Here is a 20,525-nt window from a genome sequence, read left to right as displayed (position 1 = left end):
TAGCTTTGTATGTTAGGCAGAGATCGCCTCTGAGTAGGCAATATGCTACGGAATAAAGTTGGAGTTTTTTGAGATGGTCTGAGTACAGCATCTGTTTGAGGCTGGCAATTCTCTTTTTGAGGTATTTCTGTGGCCTTTCCAGTTGTTGTCGATGTCTCGTGAGGTACATACAAAAAGGGGCGTTGTACTCTACAATGGGTCTAATGAGTAACGAGTAGAGGGGAACAATTACCTCTTTTTTCCTGGATGAGAAACTTTTTGTGATGAGGTGTGCCGCATAGAAGGATTTCCTGACTACTGTGGCGATGTGATTATCAAAGGAGAGACTACTGTCCACCTGTGTCCCAAGGTCTCTTATCACACTTTCGATGTTAAGTAGACTACCACCTATGTCTAGGCACATCATTTATGCTTTTTAGGATTACGCTTGTATCAATAATTAGATAATACAGATAAAAATGGTAGGGCCACACCTCCTTCATAGTACTCTATCCTTGGTGAATTAGGAGCCCAAATTAACCTATTTAATATCAATGTAATATGTTTTAAACTTACCTGGTATCTGGTGAAAGGTAGAAAGTAAGTAAAAAAAGAGTCCTGAGCATAATGTTCATTTTTACTAAAGCAGCTTTTGAAAGGTAAGATAATTTTAAATTATTTCATCTTGCGAAATCATTTTTTTTTATATTAGACCAAAGCTTAGCAATATTATTTATGAAATATTGGCACCCCCCTCGGGCCAGTAATCAAAGAGCCTGAATCCTCACCACTGACACTGGTGAGGGATGTTCACTTGGAACAAAGACAGGTATACACAGTATTTCCAGATGCAGCTCTCTACACCAAGCAAAATTTCCCTTAAGGGCACACAGGGAACACACTCAGTCAGAGGTTAGGGATTCCCCCTCTCTTTCCAGGCTCCCAATAAGACTTCCACTGGCACAGCTATAGAGTTGAGTCCTCAGCTGAGTGTTCAGGCCAAGTCCTCCACCACCCTCTCTGTGAAACCAGTGCCTTGTGTCCCTGCTCCAAGTAGCTGACACACACATACACACACACATTGAGGTTTGATTTTCACACATGCACACAAGGCTGTCACAGACTTACTAGCTATGCCTCTCTGCCCAGACTATAAGGTAGATACTGCCACCTGGACACTCAAAAGCCAGCTATTCTAAGGCACTTATAAGGATACCCAAGTATACTGAGTGAAATTAATACTAATACAAATTGTGGTATTTGACCAAATGCACTAAGGCTTCCAGGAGCAGCCACAGTGTCACCAAATAAATATAAGTACTCAAAGGTTAAAACATTCTGTAAACGACCAGCCACAATGAAAAGTTTAAATATATTTAATAAATAAATAATAAAAGAACATGAAAATAAGAAATATCTATTTACAATAAACACCAGAGTTTCAACCACAGGAAATATTAAAATAACACAGATGAACAGATTCTCGCAAATACAGAAAAATAGTACTTAACTAGTCTCACTACATTTTCCTGAAAGAGCTAAAGAATTACTATTCTCTGGTTACTTACTAAAGCAAGGCAAGATGAAGTGGGTGAATGATCTTTCTATGTCAGGTTTCAAAAAACAGACTGCACTGATACTTCTGTCTCATCTAGTGTTATAACATCATTTCAGTGCTGAATGACATCACATATATCTGGTTACCATACTACCCCCTTTACTAAAAACTGAACCAGAATCTCACACACGTGTTACCATACACACAAATAGAGCTTTGCTAAGATGTGTTATAGCATTTGGAAGCCATAAAACTATTTCAACACTTACACCTTTCCAGGGTAGCAGTTAGTTCACTGCTAAGGACAATACAGCAGAATTCCTAGACCTTGTTTTCATAGACATTCTGTCTATGGCTGCAATCAGAACTGTAAAATTCAATCTTTATGGCCAAAACCAGATAATTTAATTTCATGATATTTTTCTAAACGTTAGCTGGGGCTGAGCTTAACCTCTTCTTTTTCAGTATACTCTGTTACAGTATATACATTTAATCAGTTACAACAGTACAGTCTGAAATCCATGTATATTTCTTTTCTGTACAGCAGTAAAAACGTTTGGTACATTTTTAACACAAGCAGCTTTACAAATACATTTTTCAACACAAGCATCTGTACAAATCAGTTTGATATACAAATGACATATAATTCTTTACCAAAATCCAGATAGCTATGCTGGCATATGTTACACATCCACTGCCTTACTTCTCCTGGCATAGCTGGCAATACCTCACATCGTCACAGAAATGAAAAGATAAATCTTGATTATACATAAGACCTACCTATTTCAAGGATGCAGAAGATTTTACATTATGGCATAATGTGACTATTTCAGAAAAATAGTTCTTGTTTATTGAAAAAAAAAAGAGCAGATTTGTTTAAATTCAGTTTACAGTTAGAATAATTTGACAATTTTGTTACTGTATTAATTTTTGTAGGTCTAACTTCGGACATATGTATAACATTAATATCATCTGCAAAGGTAGATAATGTAACTGCAATGTTCTAGAATTTAGGAACATTCTGGTATTCGTTATGTAAAACAGCACTAAGAAGAGGTTCTATATAAATATTAAATAGATATGGGGAAATCAGATACCCTGTCTTGACAAATTTTTAATAGAAACAGGATCTGATAAAGTTTTGCTTATGTAGATCTGAGTACAGGCCTTGGTATATAATGATTGCACAGCCTTTATGAAGAAAGGGGGTATACCCAGTTAACACATCACTGTAAAGAGAAAGTTTAAGTTCAAATGGTTAAATGCTTTTGAGGAGTAAAAAGTCGGTGCAAAATTATTATTATTCTTTTTACAATTTATTACTTGGATAAATGCAACAGTTAAGGTATGGTCTCCAATATGCGTTTTTGAGAAAAAAAAGAGATTGATATGGTGAAATAATTGTGGATGAAACAGATTTCAGTCTATTTGCTAATAAGGATGCATACACTTCTAAGTCAAGATTAACGTTATCAGTCTAAAGTTCACTAGGTCACTACGGATTGAAAATATTTTTGGTATTCACAATGTCTGTGATCTATTTAAGTACAGATCAGATATGTCTTGTGAGCTAATACTATTGTAAAGTTCTAGAAAAACTTTGGATAACTTACAGGAGAAACATTTGTAGAACTCACTACAAAACCCATTCAGGCCAGTAACTTTACCTTTTTAAAACTTTTTATGGTATTTAGAATTTCTTGGATGGTAGTAGGCACTTCTAATTCTTTAACTTGTTTGGAGATATGCTGGATAATTTTAATTGATTTAAATATTGAATGATATCTTCCTCAATCAGATCTGTAGTACATATACTCTCCATACAGCTGTGAATAAATTTGGGTCTAAAGCACTAAATCCCAAGCACACAGAACAGAGATTTTTTTCCCAGGAAAAAAAAAATCGCTGCTCCGCAAAAATAAAAAAATATCTAAACACAAAATAAACTGGGGGGCTTTGCCCCCCCACACCCCCATGTGGAGGGCTGTGCCCCCCACACCCCCCTACTTAAATATACCAACTCTGAGATTGCACCACAGTGGAGGAAATGGCAAAGTCACAAAAATGGTAGAGTGATTTTTTTCCTGGAAAAAAAAAAAATCGCTGTTCTGTGTGATCGGGATTTAGTGCTTTTGATTTTAAGGGGTCAATTAAAGAATGTTTGCTTTTTTAATCATTCGAGGTTATAGTATAGACCCAATAAATTTCAGTGAAAGCTGATATAATATTCTCAGTGTTGTCGATACATTTATTATTATTGTTATTCTTATTATAATATGGGTGTTTCCAATTCTTAATAGCCTGGCTAAAGTTTTACTCGGGGATTTGTGCCCATTCTGAATACTTTGCCATGTATCTGATTTCAAGCTAAGATAGTTGCTTAATTGGAGAAAATTTAGTTACTTCTGCAGGTCTTTGATTTGTTTATTTTTCTGAACATTATTGTGAGTTTGTTGACCTCCTTCAGGTTTATAAGCTTAAGTTTTATATCAATTTATTTATGTTTATTTAACGTCTTATAGTAGGGCACTTTATTTATAAAAAGTCCTCTCAGCTGCAAATCTAAAGCCGCCCACTGAATATCTATTTTTATGTCAGACATTAATAAATTTGAGTAAAAATCATTTAAAATAGTTCTCACTTCTTGCTTTTGTAATATACTTAGATTTAGTGTCTAATTAGAGGTTAAAGGGCCTATGTATTGCAGAATGGAGTCAATGGTTAACTGTATTCTAGAATGATCTGACAAGTTTCCAGGATCGATCTTAAATTCTATTTTACTATCAAAAAACTTATTTGAAATAAGAAAAATGTCCAAATGAGACTATGATTTATGATACTGGAAATAATAGGTATATTTTAGTGTTGCCTTTCCCTTGGAAACTGTTAAATAGGGGTCTGGCATATCAAAATACATTACTAGATTAAGCTAAAGATGCATTTTGATTATATAAAATTACTTTACTACATCTGTCTTATATTGTCAAAAGCACAGTTCTAGTCACCCCTAATATGTAATAGTAATTCTGAAAATTTGAATTTGTGCCGTTTAGAACATGGTGCATAAATGTTTAAAATAAGAACAGGTTTATCCAACCTATTATATTAACAGATCAAAACCACTATATAATATTTGATCATTCAATGTAGATTTTACAAATGCCTTCATAGGTTCATAGGTAGGTACTAGGCTATCGGCCCTAGGACCCATACAAGCCTAGCCAAAAAATGTACCCTGGCTTTCGCCACCCAAGAAAATTATTTTCCTGTGCCCCTGTCGAGCAGAGCCACAGAAGTGATCCCCAGGGTGAATTTCCCATTTCCCATCCAATAATCAAGATTTTTTCTTGAAGAGTGCTAATGAGAAGCTCTGTTTGACATAGATAGGTAGTCTGTTCCAGAGTATGGGAAGTCTCTGGGACAGGAATCTATCCCTCCAGCGTGTTCTGTTTATTGTGGTGACAAGGTTAAGGTCCCTAGAGCGTGTAGCTCGGAGGAATTGGGATTTCTTTAAGTGGAGCATGTCCAACAGCTCTGGGTTTGACATAGCTTTGTATGTTAGGCAGAGATCGCCCCTGAGTAGGCGATATGCGATGGAGTAAAGCTGTAGTTTTTTGAGACGGTCTGCATAGGGCATCTGTTTGAGGCCAGTAATCCTCTTTGTGAGGTATTTCTGTGGTCTTTCCAGTTGTTGTAGATGTCTTGTGAGGTACATACCAAAAGGGGCGTTGTACTCTATAATGGGTCTAATGAGTGATGAGTAGAGGGGAACAATGACCTCTTTTTTTCTGGATGAGAATCCTTTTGTGATGAGATGAGCCACGTAGAAAGATTTCCTGACCACTGTGGCGATGTGATTATCAAAGGAGAGACTACTGTCCACCTGTGTCCCAAGGTCCCTTATCACATTTTCGGCATTAAGTAGACTACCAGCTATGTGGTAGTTCATGGGTACAGAGTTTTTACAAAAGGGGATGACAAAACACTTTTTAGCATTGAGCTTCAGGCCATCCCTAAGTTGTCATGTTTTTTACCGACATCTATAACACACTTTCTCCATTTTTTGTTTGTCAAGTCCCATTGGTCATTTGTTTCCTAGAAGTAAGATAACAGAGGCTTTTGATTTATATAGTACATGTAAGAATAACTTCCTCTACTTTACCTGTTGTAACCCATTAACATTCCATGATTCTACGGACCACATAACTTAATTGACTTTGGATAATACACAGCATAATGTTCAATAACTAGAAATAGAGACCGGTATGGTAACTGGTGTATTTTGGGAGTTAGAATTGGTATAACAATTGTAATTTATAACCCACTTAATGTTTCTACTTTTTTTTAAAACTTGTCTGTTGGTAAAGTGGACATATTTGAAACAGATGTGAACTGTAAATGCATCTTGGTTTAATGGGCATGGTTAAGTACACAGCTTGTAACTTGTCTCCTAAACACCCCCGGCTCTATCCCCAACCCCACTAACTAGAAGAAATACCTAGGAGAAGAGATAAGTAGAAGAAAAGTTTTAGCATTTCATTTTAATTTGGGAGATAGTCTCATGTAAACAATGTAACATAGTCTACATAATGTGACTCCCAACCCTTTTCCTGTTTTAAAACTGTAAATAAAGAGTTCAAAACACATATCACTAACCTACATAGCAGCAACATCAACCGCATAGCTCCATAAACACTGTAGTTTGCAATATTTAAAGGCTATAATACAAATTAGCAAGAATATTACACAATCAAATTAGAAGTTACTTTCAATCAGATAACAACCTAACAATAGTTAGCAAAATTTGCTGGTTAATATGTTTGGAACCATAACTAATTTATAGATTGGAACCTACAGCTAAATATAATTATCTTGCATCTGGTACTGATGGACTCAGACTTTTGTACAGAAAAAAGCATTATATGGTAATAAATTTATTTTAACTCATAAAAGTAATTAGAAAACACCTCATAATGTATCAGACACTTTATGTGAATGTTTACACATTACTAATTGACATGCTTCACACTATGTAATTTCTGTAGTACTCACAGTTAACTTGGTCTGATGTGGAAACAACATCTAATCATACAACATGACATCACAACACAACCAGCTTAAACAGAAAACATGGATGAGAGTTTATATGAGTTTTTCATGGGAGACAGTAACAAAAGGTTTTGATAAGTCTAGGAAGATGGTGGAGAACAGGCTTCTGGTATTTCTTTAACTGTCGACATTATTAACAAAATTTAGCAAAGCAGTATTTGTGCTGTGAGCAGGGTGTGCTGGGTTGAAGGCAGAAGCTGGTTATCTATTAGACAGTTGATATGTTGCTTATGGATACATTTTTTTTTAGTATTTTTGATAGGGAAGGTAAAATGGCAATTGGCCTACAGTTTGAAAGATCTGTATTAATTCCACCCTTGTGCAGGGGGAATAATGAATGTTTCTTTTCCACAGCAAGGGGACTTTAATTTCATGTACAGATCTATTTATCAGAATTGAAATGGATATGCAGTACTATCAGCTACTATTTGAAGATATTCGCTAGGAAAATTGTCAGGGGCAGTTGCAGTAGGCTTCCATTTTTAGACATATTTTTGATGGTATCTGTGGGGACTAGTTGGAGGGAGAAATGTTGATTGAGACTATTTGATTGAGTAGGGACCTCAAGAGCTTGATTAGTCATCACCTGGTTAGTTAATGACCGTATTGTCTGTATAAAGTGGGTATTGAACTGGTTGTCTATGGTATCATTTTGTTTCTGTGTGTGTTTGGTGTTGGCTGTGTAGCTTGTCCTGGATTTGACCATTTATTGGTTAAAGACAAGAACAGTTTTGGAGTATTAGTATGTATGTTTTGATCAGCTGAGTAGTAGGTTTTATAATCTTTATTGATAAGTTGTTTTGTTCAGTTTTCTTAGTTGTCTATATGCTAGTATAGCAGAAACTATTTTAATGTTTGTCCAGACCTTCTATACTTTGTCTCATGACTTGTTTAGTTGGGAAGGACAGCCATGGGGTAGGGCTGGCTTTGATTCTTTTTATTCTGATGGTAGACAGTGTGTTTAGAACACTTAGATATATTTTGTTGAATTCAGAGACAGGGTCATCTATTGTGAGAGTCTTTAGTGACTTCTAGTTAAGGAGGTGTAGTGTATTAATAAGTGCCTTCATGAAAATAGTAAGTTTTCTTACTAGGTTGTAATGATGTGTTTTGGGGTTGTTGCTTTGGTACCTTGTACTGTAGATTGGTAAGGCTGACACAATTCCATGGGATGATATTTTATGTGGAAAGGATGTTGGTATCCAATCAAGGGTGGAGTCCCTGGCTGTGACTTTGTTATATTTAGTAAGTGCGGTCATTAGATAAACTTGTACAGATTTATATTATTGGGTGAATTTTCAGATTGTACAGTTTGCCAATGTATATTAACATCACACAATATTATAGTTTCAAGAGTGATTTTTGAGGAGGCCAAACAGGGAATACCTTTACGTTTTAGCATCGTTACCTCGGGGTATGTATATACCCATGATTGTGACTTTTTTTGACTGTTTAATTTTTTTGAGATAAAGGAGCTGATGGGAATATGCTTGTCTGTATATGCAGAGATAGGCCTGGGTTTGGGTGGATGATTATGTAGATATGATGGTACAGGTACAGGAGGCATTTTTGGTTGATTTATGTTTAATACTCAGCTTGTGAGTAAATGGCTACCAACTTGGATAAATATCCTGCTGTTAAAGTACAATTAAGTGCTGATACAGATAGGGTGTGATTGAGAGATGAGGTTTAGAAGCATTTTGCTTGCAGGAAAGAGTTGTAAGAGTTTTGTTGGAATTAAGGGTAGTGGATATTGGTAGGAAGTCAGGTGTACAAGCAGAAGTGGCAGAAGAGGACTGCTCTTGTTTGGCACCTACTTCTCTGAAGTACAGGCCAACACTAAGGGACTCTGACTAACAAAGTTTGCCGATGACTGCAAACTGGGAGCCATTATTGAATCCCCAAATGATGTGGATATTCTAACAAAAGGGCCTTACAGAAACAGATGCTTGGTGCCAGAGCCATGGGCTCAAGCTCAGTGCCAAGAAATGTATAGTTATCCCCTTTGGGGAAAAACATTTACCTGTGAATTACCACATAGGTGGCAGTACACTAAACACCGAAAGTGTGATAAGAGACTTAGGGACACAGGGGGACAGTGGTCTCACCTTCGATAACCACATCATCACAACAGTCAGGAAATCCTTCTATGTGGCAGACCTCATCACTAAGGACTTTTCATCCAGAAAAAAGGAGGTCATTGTCGCACTGTACTCATCCCTCATTAGACTCATTATAGAATACAATGCCCCGTTTGGTATGTACCTCTCAAGACATCTGCAACAACTGGAAAGGCCGCAGAAATACCTCACTAAAAGAATCATAGGCCTAAAACAGATGCCCTATGCTGACCATCTAAAAAAACTCCACCTAAACTCTGTCGCATATCATCTACTCAGAGGCGATCTCTGCTTAACATACAAGGCCATGTCAAACCCAGAGCTGTTGGACATGCTACACTTTGAGGGATCCCTCAGAGAGACACGCTCCAGGGATCTAAATCTTGTCATCACAATGAACAAAACATGCTGGAGGGATAGGTTCCTGACCCAGGGACTCCCCAGACTCTGGAACAGACTGCCCATACATGTCAAGCAGAGCGCCTCTTTGGCCCTCTTCAAAAGGAACCTTGACGATTGGATGGGAGATAGGAAATTCACCCCAGGGATCACGTCAGTTGCCTTGCTAGACAGGGGTCCAGGGAAGTAAATACTGTGAGAAGAAATAGCCAGGGAATTGTTATGGCTAGGCTTGTATAGGCCCTAGGGCCGATAGCCTAGTACCAACCTATGAACCATTGAACCTATAATAGTTATTGAAGGAGAAATGGATTTCTGAAATGTAAAAAACAGAGGGACTTGAAAAAATAGAGTACAAGAATGTAGTAAAGATACAAAGTAGTGTGAATTTATATGGGGAAAGTAGAAACTGAAATGTAGAATAGTAGATAGGTACTGCTGGGGAAGGGTCTGAGTAGTAAGGGATATAGTGCACGTTAGTCTGGGAGGGAGAAAGGCTGTTGGGAATGATGCTAAATGTTAGATGGAAGTTGGGAAACAGGTAAATAGAAACAGGAGTGTTTGTATGATAGCTGTTTGGGGAGGCTTAGGGAATGGGTGTCACAAATGAAAGGTGCACTTGGAAAGTATAATGGTAGAGTAAGAGGGGATAGGTGGTAATTGCCCTTGTGGCCAAGATAATGGCTAAAAAGGGTCCATGAAGGACCAGTTCACTTAGTTAAAATGAATACAAAATAAAATGAGGTCTATTATTCTATGTGGCTATCATATATTTATGAAGCATTATGTGCTTTGCCACTATCCTGGTTTATTTTACAAAGCTGGCATAAATATTTGATCCGCATTAGCAGTCTGATCATGGCAAAGTCTTGAATACATTTTTTGTGTTACTTGCCTCAGAGGACAATAAATGACTGTGGGTAACAAAACACTGAGCACACATGTACAGTGGCACAAATGTCATAGTGATTTTAATGCATTACATTACTAACTTAGCTGATCTGGTAACATTTCTTTCACAGTCAGAACCTTACCCTAAAAAGAAATCAGCTTTGCCCCTTTGCATTTCAGATAAACATTTACTAATTAAACAGCACATTATATTTATTTTTTAGTCTGTGCTTAAATTAAAAGCAAATTAATTTGGGGTCAATATGAAATAAGTAAGGGTCTGATTTCTCAACAAATAAATATAGGCATGGAACAGTCTGCATTTAAGTACGATGGAAGGAGATCCTCTTCAAGGTAAAATTATTCACCAATATGCTGAGTTATCAAATTGAGGAAATTAAGTTATTAAATTTGTAAAGCCACTGTCTTCTTCCAGAAATGTTCTGTTAAAGGACAGATTAAGAAAATTCAGAATTAAAGCACTATAGTATAATGTTTACACAGTTTATTAAAAAGAAATGAATCCCACCACCCAATACTGTGCAAGGCACACCAGTCTACACTGCCGAGTCACTGCTGGGGGACAGATATTGACACACCTGCCATAGATCAATTTTACTAGCTCAAAAGACAAATTGCTTGAGTAAAATAACTCACTGCCATTCACTCAACTCAAGGAATATCCATGACTGGGAGGAAGTTTACAAACAAATTTACTTTTTGCAGTGGGGCTTTCCCCCCCCTGCAGCCACCAACATGGGGGCTCTGCCCTCACACCCCAGGGCTATAAGTATGCTACCTACAAGGTTGCACAGCTTGGAAAAAGTATACTTATAAATAGAGTACAAATATTGAAAATATTAATGTTTCTTGCACTTGAATACAAAGAGCAGCATTCGCTTACAGGCAAATGAGCCATGAGCAGCTAAACCTCGATCAAGTAAAAGACAGACACCCGATATACATTCTGCATTTAATATATGCTGATTACAGAACACCATACTTGGAATATATTGCTGTATATGCTTTACATTTGGCAATAATCCAGTGCATATGAAGAAATATCTGTAATTCAGAGTTAATGGGGAATTTTTAATTGGATTACAACATTACTATATTAGGAAATATAGTTTTACTGATTAAGTGACTTCTAGCTTGATAAATCTTCCTGGTTAGCTAGAAGGATGGAAGACAGCCATACAACTGATGAAGATGATTGCCCCCTTTCAGCTTTGTAACTGTAGGGCCAGCCACTCAGCTGAAAAGTGCAGTAAGATAAGTTGCTCTATACAACTTGGGGAGCAGACATCTATTCCCCAGTTGAATTCTGAGTAGTATATCAGGATTGTCCACCAAGATGTATGTACAGAACCACCCAGTCTCAAGCCAACCAGTAGCCTGTTAACTGATACTATTTTTGGTTTGCTGGCAGTAGTTTAGATATAGTCACGGTAGCAAGCTAACCAAACAATGACAAAGAAAAGACACTTTATTTTAGATTTTCATAAATTCTCCCAGGGGACCATGCCCAGTACACACATTAATAGCTGTAATACAGCCAATGTTTAAAAATATCACTGTATTATGAAATCTGCCTTATCAAGTCCCTTCTAGTTTGTTAAAACTTGCCACAATACACCATTTCATCCCCCCCCCCACACACACACTAAAACTGCCAAGTCCCATTAACAGTGCACATACCCACACATATTTTCTTATACTCACATAGATTCATAGATTCATAGATTAGTACTAAGCTAACTGCCCTTGCAAGCCATTTTAAGCCTAGCCAATTATCCCTTGTGAGACTCAAACCCTGCACCTTGTGTTTGTAAGGCAAACACCTTAACCATTAGGCCACCCTCCCTACCGCCCTGGACCACGCAATTCAGATTAGTAAGCAGATAGCAGCTATTTGTGTCACTGTGCACAGGGCATATACACTGATGTCAAATGTGCAATCAGCATTCAGAATGGGATTGCCAAATGGTAACAGTACATATCTGACTGTGATATGATACATACAAGGCAAACACCTTAACCATTAGGCCACCCTCCCTACCGCCCTGGACCACGCAATTCAGATTAGTAAGCAGATAGCAGCTATTTGTGTCACTGTGCACAGGGCATATACACTGATGTCAAATGTGCAATCAGCATTCAGAATGGGATTGCCAAATGGTAACAGTACATATCTGACTGTGATATGATACATACAACTGCATAGTGTTTAAGCATTACTCACACTGTGATTAGCTTATTGCTCTTACTCACTGATATGTACATATATATATATATATATATATATATATATATATATATATATATATATATATATATATATATATATGATAGTGATATTTGTCTTCCATATTGTCTATTTTTCACACTTGTGAAAGAAAAAATAATTAACTCTTGAATGATTACACCTGCTGTATGGTGTTAAACGGTGCAATGTAATATAGTCTGCCTGCCCACATTCTGCATGGCATGCTACATGACTGGCTTGTGTTACTCTTTTTTTAATACAAGTTTTGTTGTACAAACTTGGATTTGTGTAATAAGTTGAAATGTGTTGAGTAAAGTCAATGTGTAGTCCTTACATTATGCCATTATAAATATTTACAAATTCACCCCATATTATTAATGCAACAAGCACAATTGAAATTAGTTCAAAATGCAAAGCTTCAGGAGAGTCAGTAAAGAGTATAAAACATTTACTGCACCAGTAGAGATGCTCAAACCGGCTTCCACCATCATGGAACAAAAGTTAGTATTTCTACAAATGTGATTAATCTAGTGAAATACTGCTTCTCTGCACAATAGCATATCTAGGGTGGGGCAAAGGGGGGCAGCTGCCCTGAGCACAAAATGTTAAGGGGAGGGATTTTCAGTGTAGTGCATTAGCAGTACTGCATTTGTGGTCAGAACTGAAGTGCTCAGTATTACATGTGTGGCATAAACTGTTGGAAGCAGTTTGGTACAGTTTAAAAGGAGAGAACATTTGTTTTTTAATAAGGATTAAAGCACTTTAGTATTCTGTGGGTGGTTGCAAATGTATCAAACAGTTATAAAGAAAAGGGTCCAGATTCAATAAAGTCTACACCAAGTTTACACTAAGTGTACACAACATGTATTCAATAAAATTCTTATCTCATTTTTTCTGCTTTGTAGTCACTCAGAAAGATTACACTAAGTGTACATGTAGTTATGAATCCCTGTCAATATTTAAAGCTGAAAGAATATCAACAGGAAAACTAAAATTAACTGGAAGGAGGTGTGAGTTATGTCTGTGTTGTCTCTTCACTCAGAACAGTGTACACTTAGGGTAGTCTTTATTGAATCCCAGGGAAGGTGTCTTTCTTTTCTCCTAAATTCTGAGGGAGCAGAGGACCCTCTTGTTTCTGCAGCTTAATTTAGAGTTCAGAGAGGACCAGACTGAACAACGCACTGGATGCTAGAACAGCTACCTTCTCCATTGATGAAGCATATATACAATTCAAGACCAGAAATCAGACTACTTATACTCAGAATACTAAAAGTTTAATAAATAAAATAAGCAAAGGTCAAGAAGAGCACAAATGCATGTATATACAAATATGTGGTCATGTAGTACATCTATAAAGTATATATGCATATTGTTCATAAACAAACACACTGGACTATACATATAAGAAAATCTTGTACTTACATTGTTGAGGATTAATTGTTGAGCAAAATCCTAGGTTCAACAGTTTGCTTGCAAATGTTGTCTGTAGAACTTTTTCTCCATGCCATTTATCTTCATGAACTGTGACGGCTGTAAAAGGTAAAGATTAAAGGTATGGAATTGTGCTGGTGAAAAAAATATAAATTTAAAAGGAATGTATGTCTGAAATAAAATTGCTGAATTATGCATTACATTTCTACAAAACACAAGAAGCTTGTTACAGTATCATAAACCACTCACATTTTTTAAACAAACAAAATTTTAGTACAAAGTTTTCACAAGTATATTATAATTCCTGTCCAGAAGGGCAGCCACAGTGGTGCAGCAGTTAGCACTGTCGCCTCACAGCAAGAGGTTCTCTGGTTCGATTCTCAGCTGGGGTGCCTTCTGTGTGGAGTCTGCACGTCCTCCTGTGGTCGCGTGGGTTTCCTCTGGGTGCTCCGGTTTCCTCCCACATCCAAAAGACATGCTGTAGGTGGATTGGACACTCTAAATTGGCCCTAGGCATGAGTGTGTGCATGTGTGTGCCTTCTGTGGAAGGTTGGGCGCCGGGCTGGCAACTCAACACTGTAAAACTCTACTGCCAATCATGAGCGGACGGGTGATCTGCTGTGGTGACCCCTAACTGGGAAAAGCCGAAAGAAGAAGAAGAAGAAAGACTATAATTCCTGTCCAGTAGCTATTTATTAAGAAAGAGCAGGTAGTAGAACTGAACAGGCATACAGCAATGCTTAGAAGGAATTGAAGGAGAGAGGACTGCCAAAGCTAAGTGGCAGAACTAATACAGGCAACTAAGACAAAGAGCAGAAGAGTCAGAATGGCAGGTATACAAGTACAGACAGCCTAAGGAAAAAACAGTTGGCAAGGCGGCACTGAGTGTGTAGGGGGTAGAGTCCACAGAGGCACTGTTAGAAATATTTGCCCTATGGTTTGGTGATGGGTAGAGATTCCAGTAGAAAAGGAATTCCATGTGGTGTGGTGGGTTAGAAGGCAGACAGCAGATGCCTACTGATGACAAAGACAGGGTTGGGGAAAACATTAAAGAAAGTGGGCAAAAAGGTGAACAAAGCAGAGGTAGAAAGTAGGGCATATCTATACACTGTGGCCCTTACTGGCACAACTGTGAGGGACATGCATGGAGACAATGAAAAGGAACAAAGTACTGACTAAGAGATGCAGACAGGTGGCAAAAGCACAGTAGCATTCTCAGAAGTGTTGCGTGACAGCAGGTCAAAGAAAGACAAAGCAGAATAGCTGAACTGCTGGCAAACGGGACGACAATAGGTTCAAGAATTTAGCACAGAAGGAGAGTATTGGGACACAAGACACAGGGTTCACCTCAGCAGAACAGAAACAGTGGTTCTTTAATCTGTGATTCTTAATGAGTGTACCTTTACAATGAGGAAATGGGGGAAGTGCGTATGTCACTGAAAGCAGAGTCAGAACCTTGAGACAGACAAGCAAAATATGAGGATATTACTTAGGAAAAAGATATTTAAACAGAAGGGGTGGAGGGGCATGTTAAATAATGTTAGGTGTACCAACAAGAAAATATGGAAACTGCATGCAATAATAGAAGAGAGTGGAGAAGATATAGCAGGATTAAAGAGACTTAAGCAACTGAGAAAAGCGACTGGAACATGATCATTCAAGGCTTCCAAATATGCAAGGAAAAAAGGGCATAAACAGTTAAGTATCAACATATGCTAGGCAGGTGAATTAATGTATGATAATGGAGGTCCCAAATATGGAACAGGAGACTAAGAAAAAAGAAAACGGGAATGATGAAGAACCTGCACACAAAAGTACGTCATATAGGAATTAAGATAAAGGAGGGGAGTGAGAATGTTGTTGGATGCATGTTATCTACCTATGACTTGATGCCTGTTAATTAAAAAAATGAATGGCAAATTACTGAAGGAAATGATAAGAGCGTGCAAGAGTGAGAACAAAGGAACCAAGACGTTACAACAGGAGACTTTACCTTCTCAAAGTGAAGCAGTCTGGTAATAAAAGTGGCAATGGAAAAAAATAACAGCTGAAGTGACTATCCAAAAAGGACTCAGGTCCTTGTTTATTCAGGAAGTGCTAAGGACTTAGGTGCATGCCAAAGGGAACATTATATTCTATCAGGGGCTTGATAAAGGAGGACTACAGAAGTAAGGTATCATCCTTATAAGATATACCTCTGGTAATCAGATGGGCTAGGCAGAAGGATTTTCTAATGATCATAGAGGCAAAGAGTAGTTAATTATCCGTGTCTGTGTTTCTGTTTTGACAGGGATGTCTTCTATGTGGTAAGTGTTTGGGTACTCATGTTTTCCAAAGGACATGATATTGTACTTTTAATATTTAACTTTAGACCATGATCCTGGTCCACTTATTTGTATTTATAATTCTCTCTTGCAGGATCTGGGAATATTCTTGAGAGTTCATGATAGATCCCAGTGTACAGACATCCAGAAATCTTGATGTTAGAAGGAAAAACTATAGGAGCAGCCACAGAACACACCTCTATGACATCCCACTGATATGAGTCTTTTAGTGGAGACTGAGTCCCTAATTCTAATTTTATGGGTTCTGTCTATGAGCCAGTCAGCTATCCAGTTGGTTACATAAGGATTTACATTTAGTTTAATTAGTTTATTTACAATGCCTGAATACAGGACAATAATAAAGGCCTTGGTGAGATCAAGGTATGCTGTGTGTACCGATATCCTCTCATCGAAAGTCTCGATGACTTTTTCAAAGAAGTTCGCTTGGTTAAGTAGCCAGGACATTTGCTTCACTAACTCACACTAGTGTGGGTCAAGAGACTATAATCATTCTATTACTATCTTTGTTTATGAATTCCATAATAAGGCATTCCGTTTTCTTACCTAGATTCATAAGCAAGTACTAGGCAAGCTGACCTTATGGGCCATTTTAAGTTTAGCAAATTTTCCTTAAAGGTGAGAATTAAATCTTGTACCTTGTATCTATGAAGTAAACACCTCAACCATTACGCCAAACTGCAATACTTACAAATGAAGTGGTAAGCCTTATTTGATTGTCAGGATCAGAGGTGCGGCCACACATAGAGGGAGATGACCACAGCTATTCTCTACAGCTCTGATATGAAATAATATGAGAAAGTGAGCCTAAACAGATTCAGGAGTGGGTCAGTGAGACAGTGCAACACCTTGACAAGGAAGCACCCCAGTACATTACCAGGACCCACAGAACTAATGCTATTTGCCTCAGACTGTGCCTTTAGGACTTGCTCAGAGTTGATCTTTGGGGAGCTGCACACATGATGTCATGCAGAGGGGAAGCTGGAGGGGGGTCTATATCAGGATGTCGAATGTTGAAAATTGCCAACGCTCTTACACTGAACCCTAATAACCGAAACCACAGAATATCGATCGGCCGGAACAACGATTTTTTTTCCCAGGGAAAAAAAAAAAAATCGCTGGGCTATTGCTGGGACTTTGCCATTTCCTCCATTGTGGTGCGATCTCAGAGTTGGTATATTTAATATGGGGGGGTTGTGGGGGGCACAGCCCCCTACATCAGGGGGGTGTAGGGGCCGAAGCCCCCCACTTTATTATTTTTTTTTTGAGCAGTGATTTTTTTTCCATGGGAAAAAAAAAAAATCGCTGTTCCATATGTTCGACATTTTTTGAGAAGCGATTTTTTTCCTTGGGAAAAAAAAAATCGCTGTTCCACATGTTCGACATTTTGTGGTTTCGGTTATTAGGAGTCAATGTAAGAGTGTTCACTCTTTTCAACGTTCGACTATCTAATATAGACCCGCTGGAGGGATAGTGAGAAAGTTGAACTGAATTTATCTGTTAATGTGTTGGCTATGTCTTCAGGAGCAGAGGGAGTACAATTGTTATATATCAATGGTGCAACATGCTTGGCGTTGCTCTTAAAGTTTCTGGAGATACAGACACACCACATCATGTTCTGAACTCATCATTTTAGACAGATTTCTCTTCACAGATGTCTCTGAAGTAGGCCTAGGAGCAGTACAGGCACAAATTGTTGAAGGGGACGAACACCCACTTTGCTGTAATAGCCGGAGGTTAAGATAATGATGAGTAGAGGTATTTAGTGATTGTGATAGTGTATTTGGCTCATAAATGGATGTCCTCCCCTAGAAATTGCCAGGGAATTGTTATGGCTAGGCTTGTATAGGCCCTAGGGTCGATAGCCTAGTACCAACCTATGAACCTTAAGTACTATTTACTGGGCAGAGGATTTTATTAGTTATGTACCTCCTTTGATAGTTCTACAAAACAAGTGGACAGTAATTTCAACCTTGCCATGTGGACCTACTCACTACCTCCATTCCAGTTTTATTGCCACCCACGTCAGCATCATCTGAATGTGTATGGACTGTCCTATGCTTCTACCCCTTCTGCAGGCACTAGAAGTAATGTGAGGGAATGGAGACATGATATAGTGTCTGCTTTGCCAGTTTTAAATATTAAGAGTGTGCAATAGGAAGGAGAGAAAACCCTGAATGAATCCAAGTTGTACAACGAAGGATATGCTTTTGACAGCAGTTACAATCGTTACAGGCAGGAAACAGGAAGTCATGGAAGAGTAAAGCCAGCTGTATTCTAAGCCTGAATTCAGTGGGCTCAGTATGCATGTGTAGTCCTAACTCCAGAAGAATTTCTGAAGAGCAGGTCCCAGTACATTAAAGTGGAAAATGACATTATTATCAGAATGAAACTGCTGTCCAGCAAAGGAAGGTCATATAAAGGCTGTTGTACCTGCAGAGTTCGGGTTACCAGTGTAAGAACCTGCTGGGAATCTTCCATTACTGTAGGACTGTTACTTCTCATGCTGTGATTCTGCTAAAGGGAAATACCTCTGAGCCTTGAATGTTTTTAGAAGCTTTGTGTGGATTTGTGTTACATGGGAATGAAACCACCCTGAATTATTTTCCAGCAAGATGCAAGTACAGTTTTAAAGACCATTTCATTTAACTATTCTGTTTCTCCATATTTTGTCAAGAAGTGCAAATTTTATTCATCTCCCTTGTAAATAAACTCATGATGAATTTTGAAAATGGGATGATTAAGCGGCATTTCTCTAACTAGTACTGAACTGAAATATGACTATTATCACTTTATAAAGAATAAGAAAATATGGTGTAAAAATGATGAATAATTAGATAATGTAGACTTGGCAGTCCCTAATGGGAAGCTAAAATGTTGTGTCTTATTATATAATATGTACTGTAGTCACATACTCACTACCCCACATGCCTTAACTTCAGTTGTGAAGCATTAAGGCCTTTGTTTTTACCTCTTAGAATGTTATCTGCAAGAGTGGTACCATTTTAGGAAACATAGATTTATGAACCACAGTTACTATGTTATTCAGCAGATCAGAAGCCTGAATTTAACCTTAACTACCCTGCACCCTGAAAAAGAAATCTAAAGAGTTTATCCTTGAAAATAACCTGATTAAGAATTAGTCTCAGCAGAACAACTCACCTGTTACTAGGATAACATCTCCTGGAAAGACAGTCAATGCCCAAAATGCAGCAGCCCTCCATAGAATTAGTTTCATTTCAATCCCTGATTGGTCAGTTACTACAAGTGTTGCTAATGGTACCTGGGAGCCTGCCTTTGGTCCAGATTTTAACTTGATTTCTTTTACATGGCAAGGATGCATCACTGTGACCAATATGTGGTATTTAATATTGCTGTCTGTGCATCTCTGAAGCAGCTCTGTTTTTGTAATGGAACTGTAAGCTTGATATGTTTTATTAGCTTTCTCAAAGTCATCATGTACATTTGAGCCTTTCTTAAACAGGTTCATGGAAGCATCTTTAGAAATCTTTGCTCTTTTGTAAGGTTTTTTACTACATGGACTGACATGACAGCAACGTAACTTTTCATGGCACAGCTTAGTGTGAATGTGGTTCTCTGAACGGTCACTTGGTGTACTGAACAAGTCTTGAGAGTTTCCGATTTCTTCATGAACAGACGATATACTGCTTGCTATGCATAAAGTCATACTTGCTACATGACTAGTGCCACAGTCTTTAGGATCTTTGGGGAAATAATTTATGTCTATCTTTTGAAGTCCCTCAAATGAATTGGTAGAAGGAAAGGTTTCCTTGTTTTGGTGCAGGGTTACATCCTCATCTCTGACTTCCTTATTGTTTTCAGTCTCTGCAGAATGAGCTTGAACATTACATTGGCCTTGGATTTGGACAGCAGTCTGGCTTGCAGTCATTACACAGAGATACTCAGTTTCTGCTGAGACCTCTGATCTTGATGTCTTACTTGGCCTACATGGAGGACTGGACTTGGGTGGTTCAGCAGAGAATGTGCCCTCCAAATACTCTCTTAGAGAGTCACAAAGCACTTCATTATAACATGCAGAGGATAGTCTGTGACTCTTGACTGTTGAAGTGCCCTTAGACGGACAGGTATCGCTATTTACAGATTGGCGAACAAAACACCCTTCTTGATTCTAACATTTTATCGTCATAACAGTCATTGGTCTTTTCTGTAGTGGAACTACATGGTCTATTGTTATCATAAAGAAACTGGAATTCTTCCCATTTCGTAGAGCTGTCTTGTACAGATGAGTTTTGTTCAGAAGATTTAAGTCCTGTTGTGATAATGGGGGCTCCAAAAAATATATGAATTTTTGGTTGTTTATACATCTTCTGAATTTCATGGTCCTTAAAAGAATTCTATGAGGAATAAAAGGATATTAAAAAAAAACATTTTAGGTAGACAAACTG

General features: G+C 37.9%; 1 protein-coding gene across 1 annotated transcript in view; it reads right to left on the bottom strand.

Annotated features, from left to right (window-relative positions):
- The window catches only part of SHLD2 (shieldin complex subunit 2), a 355,664-nt gene extending 335,426 nt beyond the window's left edge, over positions 1–20,238 (bottom strand). The window contains exons 1-2 of the mRNA XM_044056504.1: positions 19,261–20,238; positions 13,748–13,855 (exon numbers count right to left, since the gene is read on the bottom strand). Coding sequence (XP_043912439.1) covers positions 13,748–13,855; positions 19,261–20,008 — 856 coding nt within the window. The 5' untranslated portion in view covers positions 20,009–20,238. The remainder of the gene's footprint in view (positions 1–13,747; positions 13,856–19,260) is intronic.
- Positions 20,239–20,525: the final 287 nt, after the last annotated feature.

The sequence above is a fragment of the Protopterus annectens genome, chromosome 14.part0, assembly GCF_019279795.1.
Source record: "Protopterus annectens isolate FY-2018-M chromosome 14.part0, PAN1.0, whole genome shotgun sequence".
NCBI classification, from domain to species: Eukaryota; Metazoa; Chordata; order Ceratodontiformes; family Protopteridae; genus Protopterus; species Protopterus annectens.
This window is presented reverse-complemented; position numbering and strand designations above follow the sequence as displayed.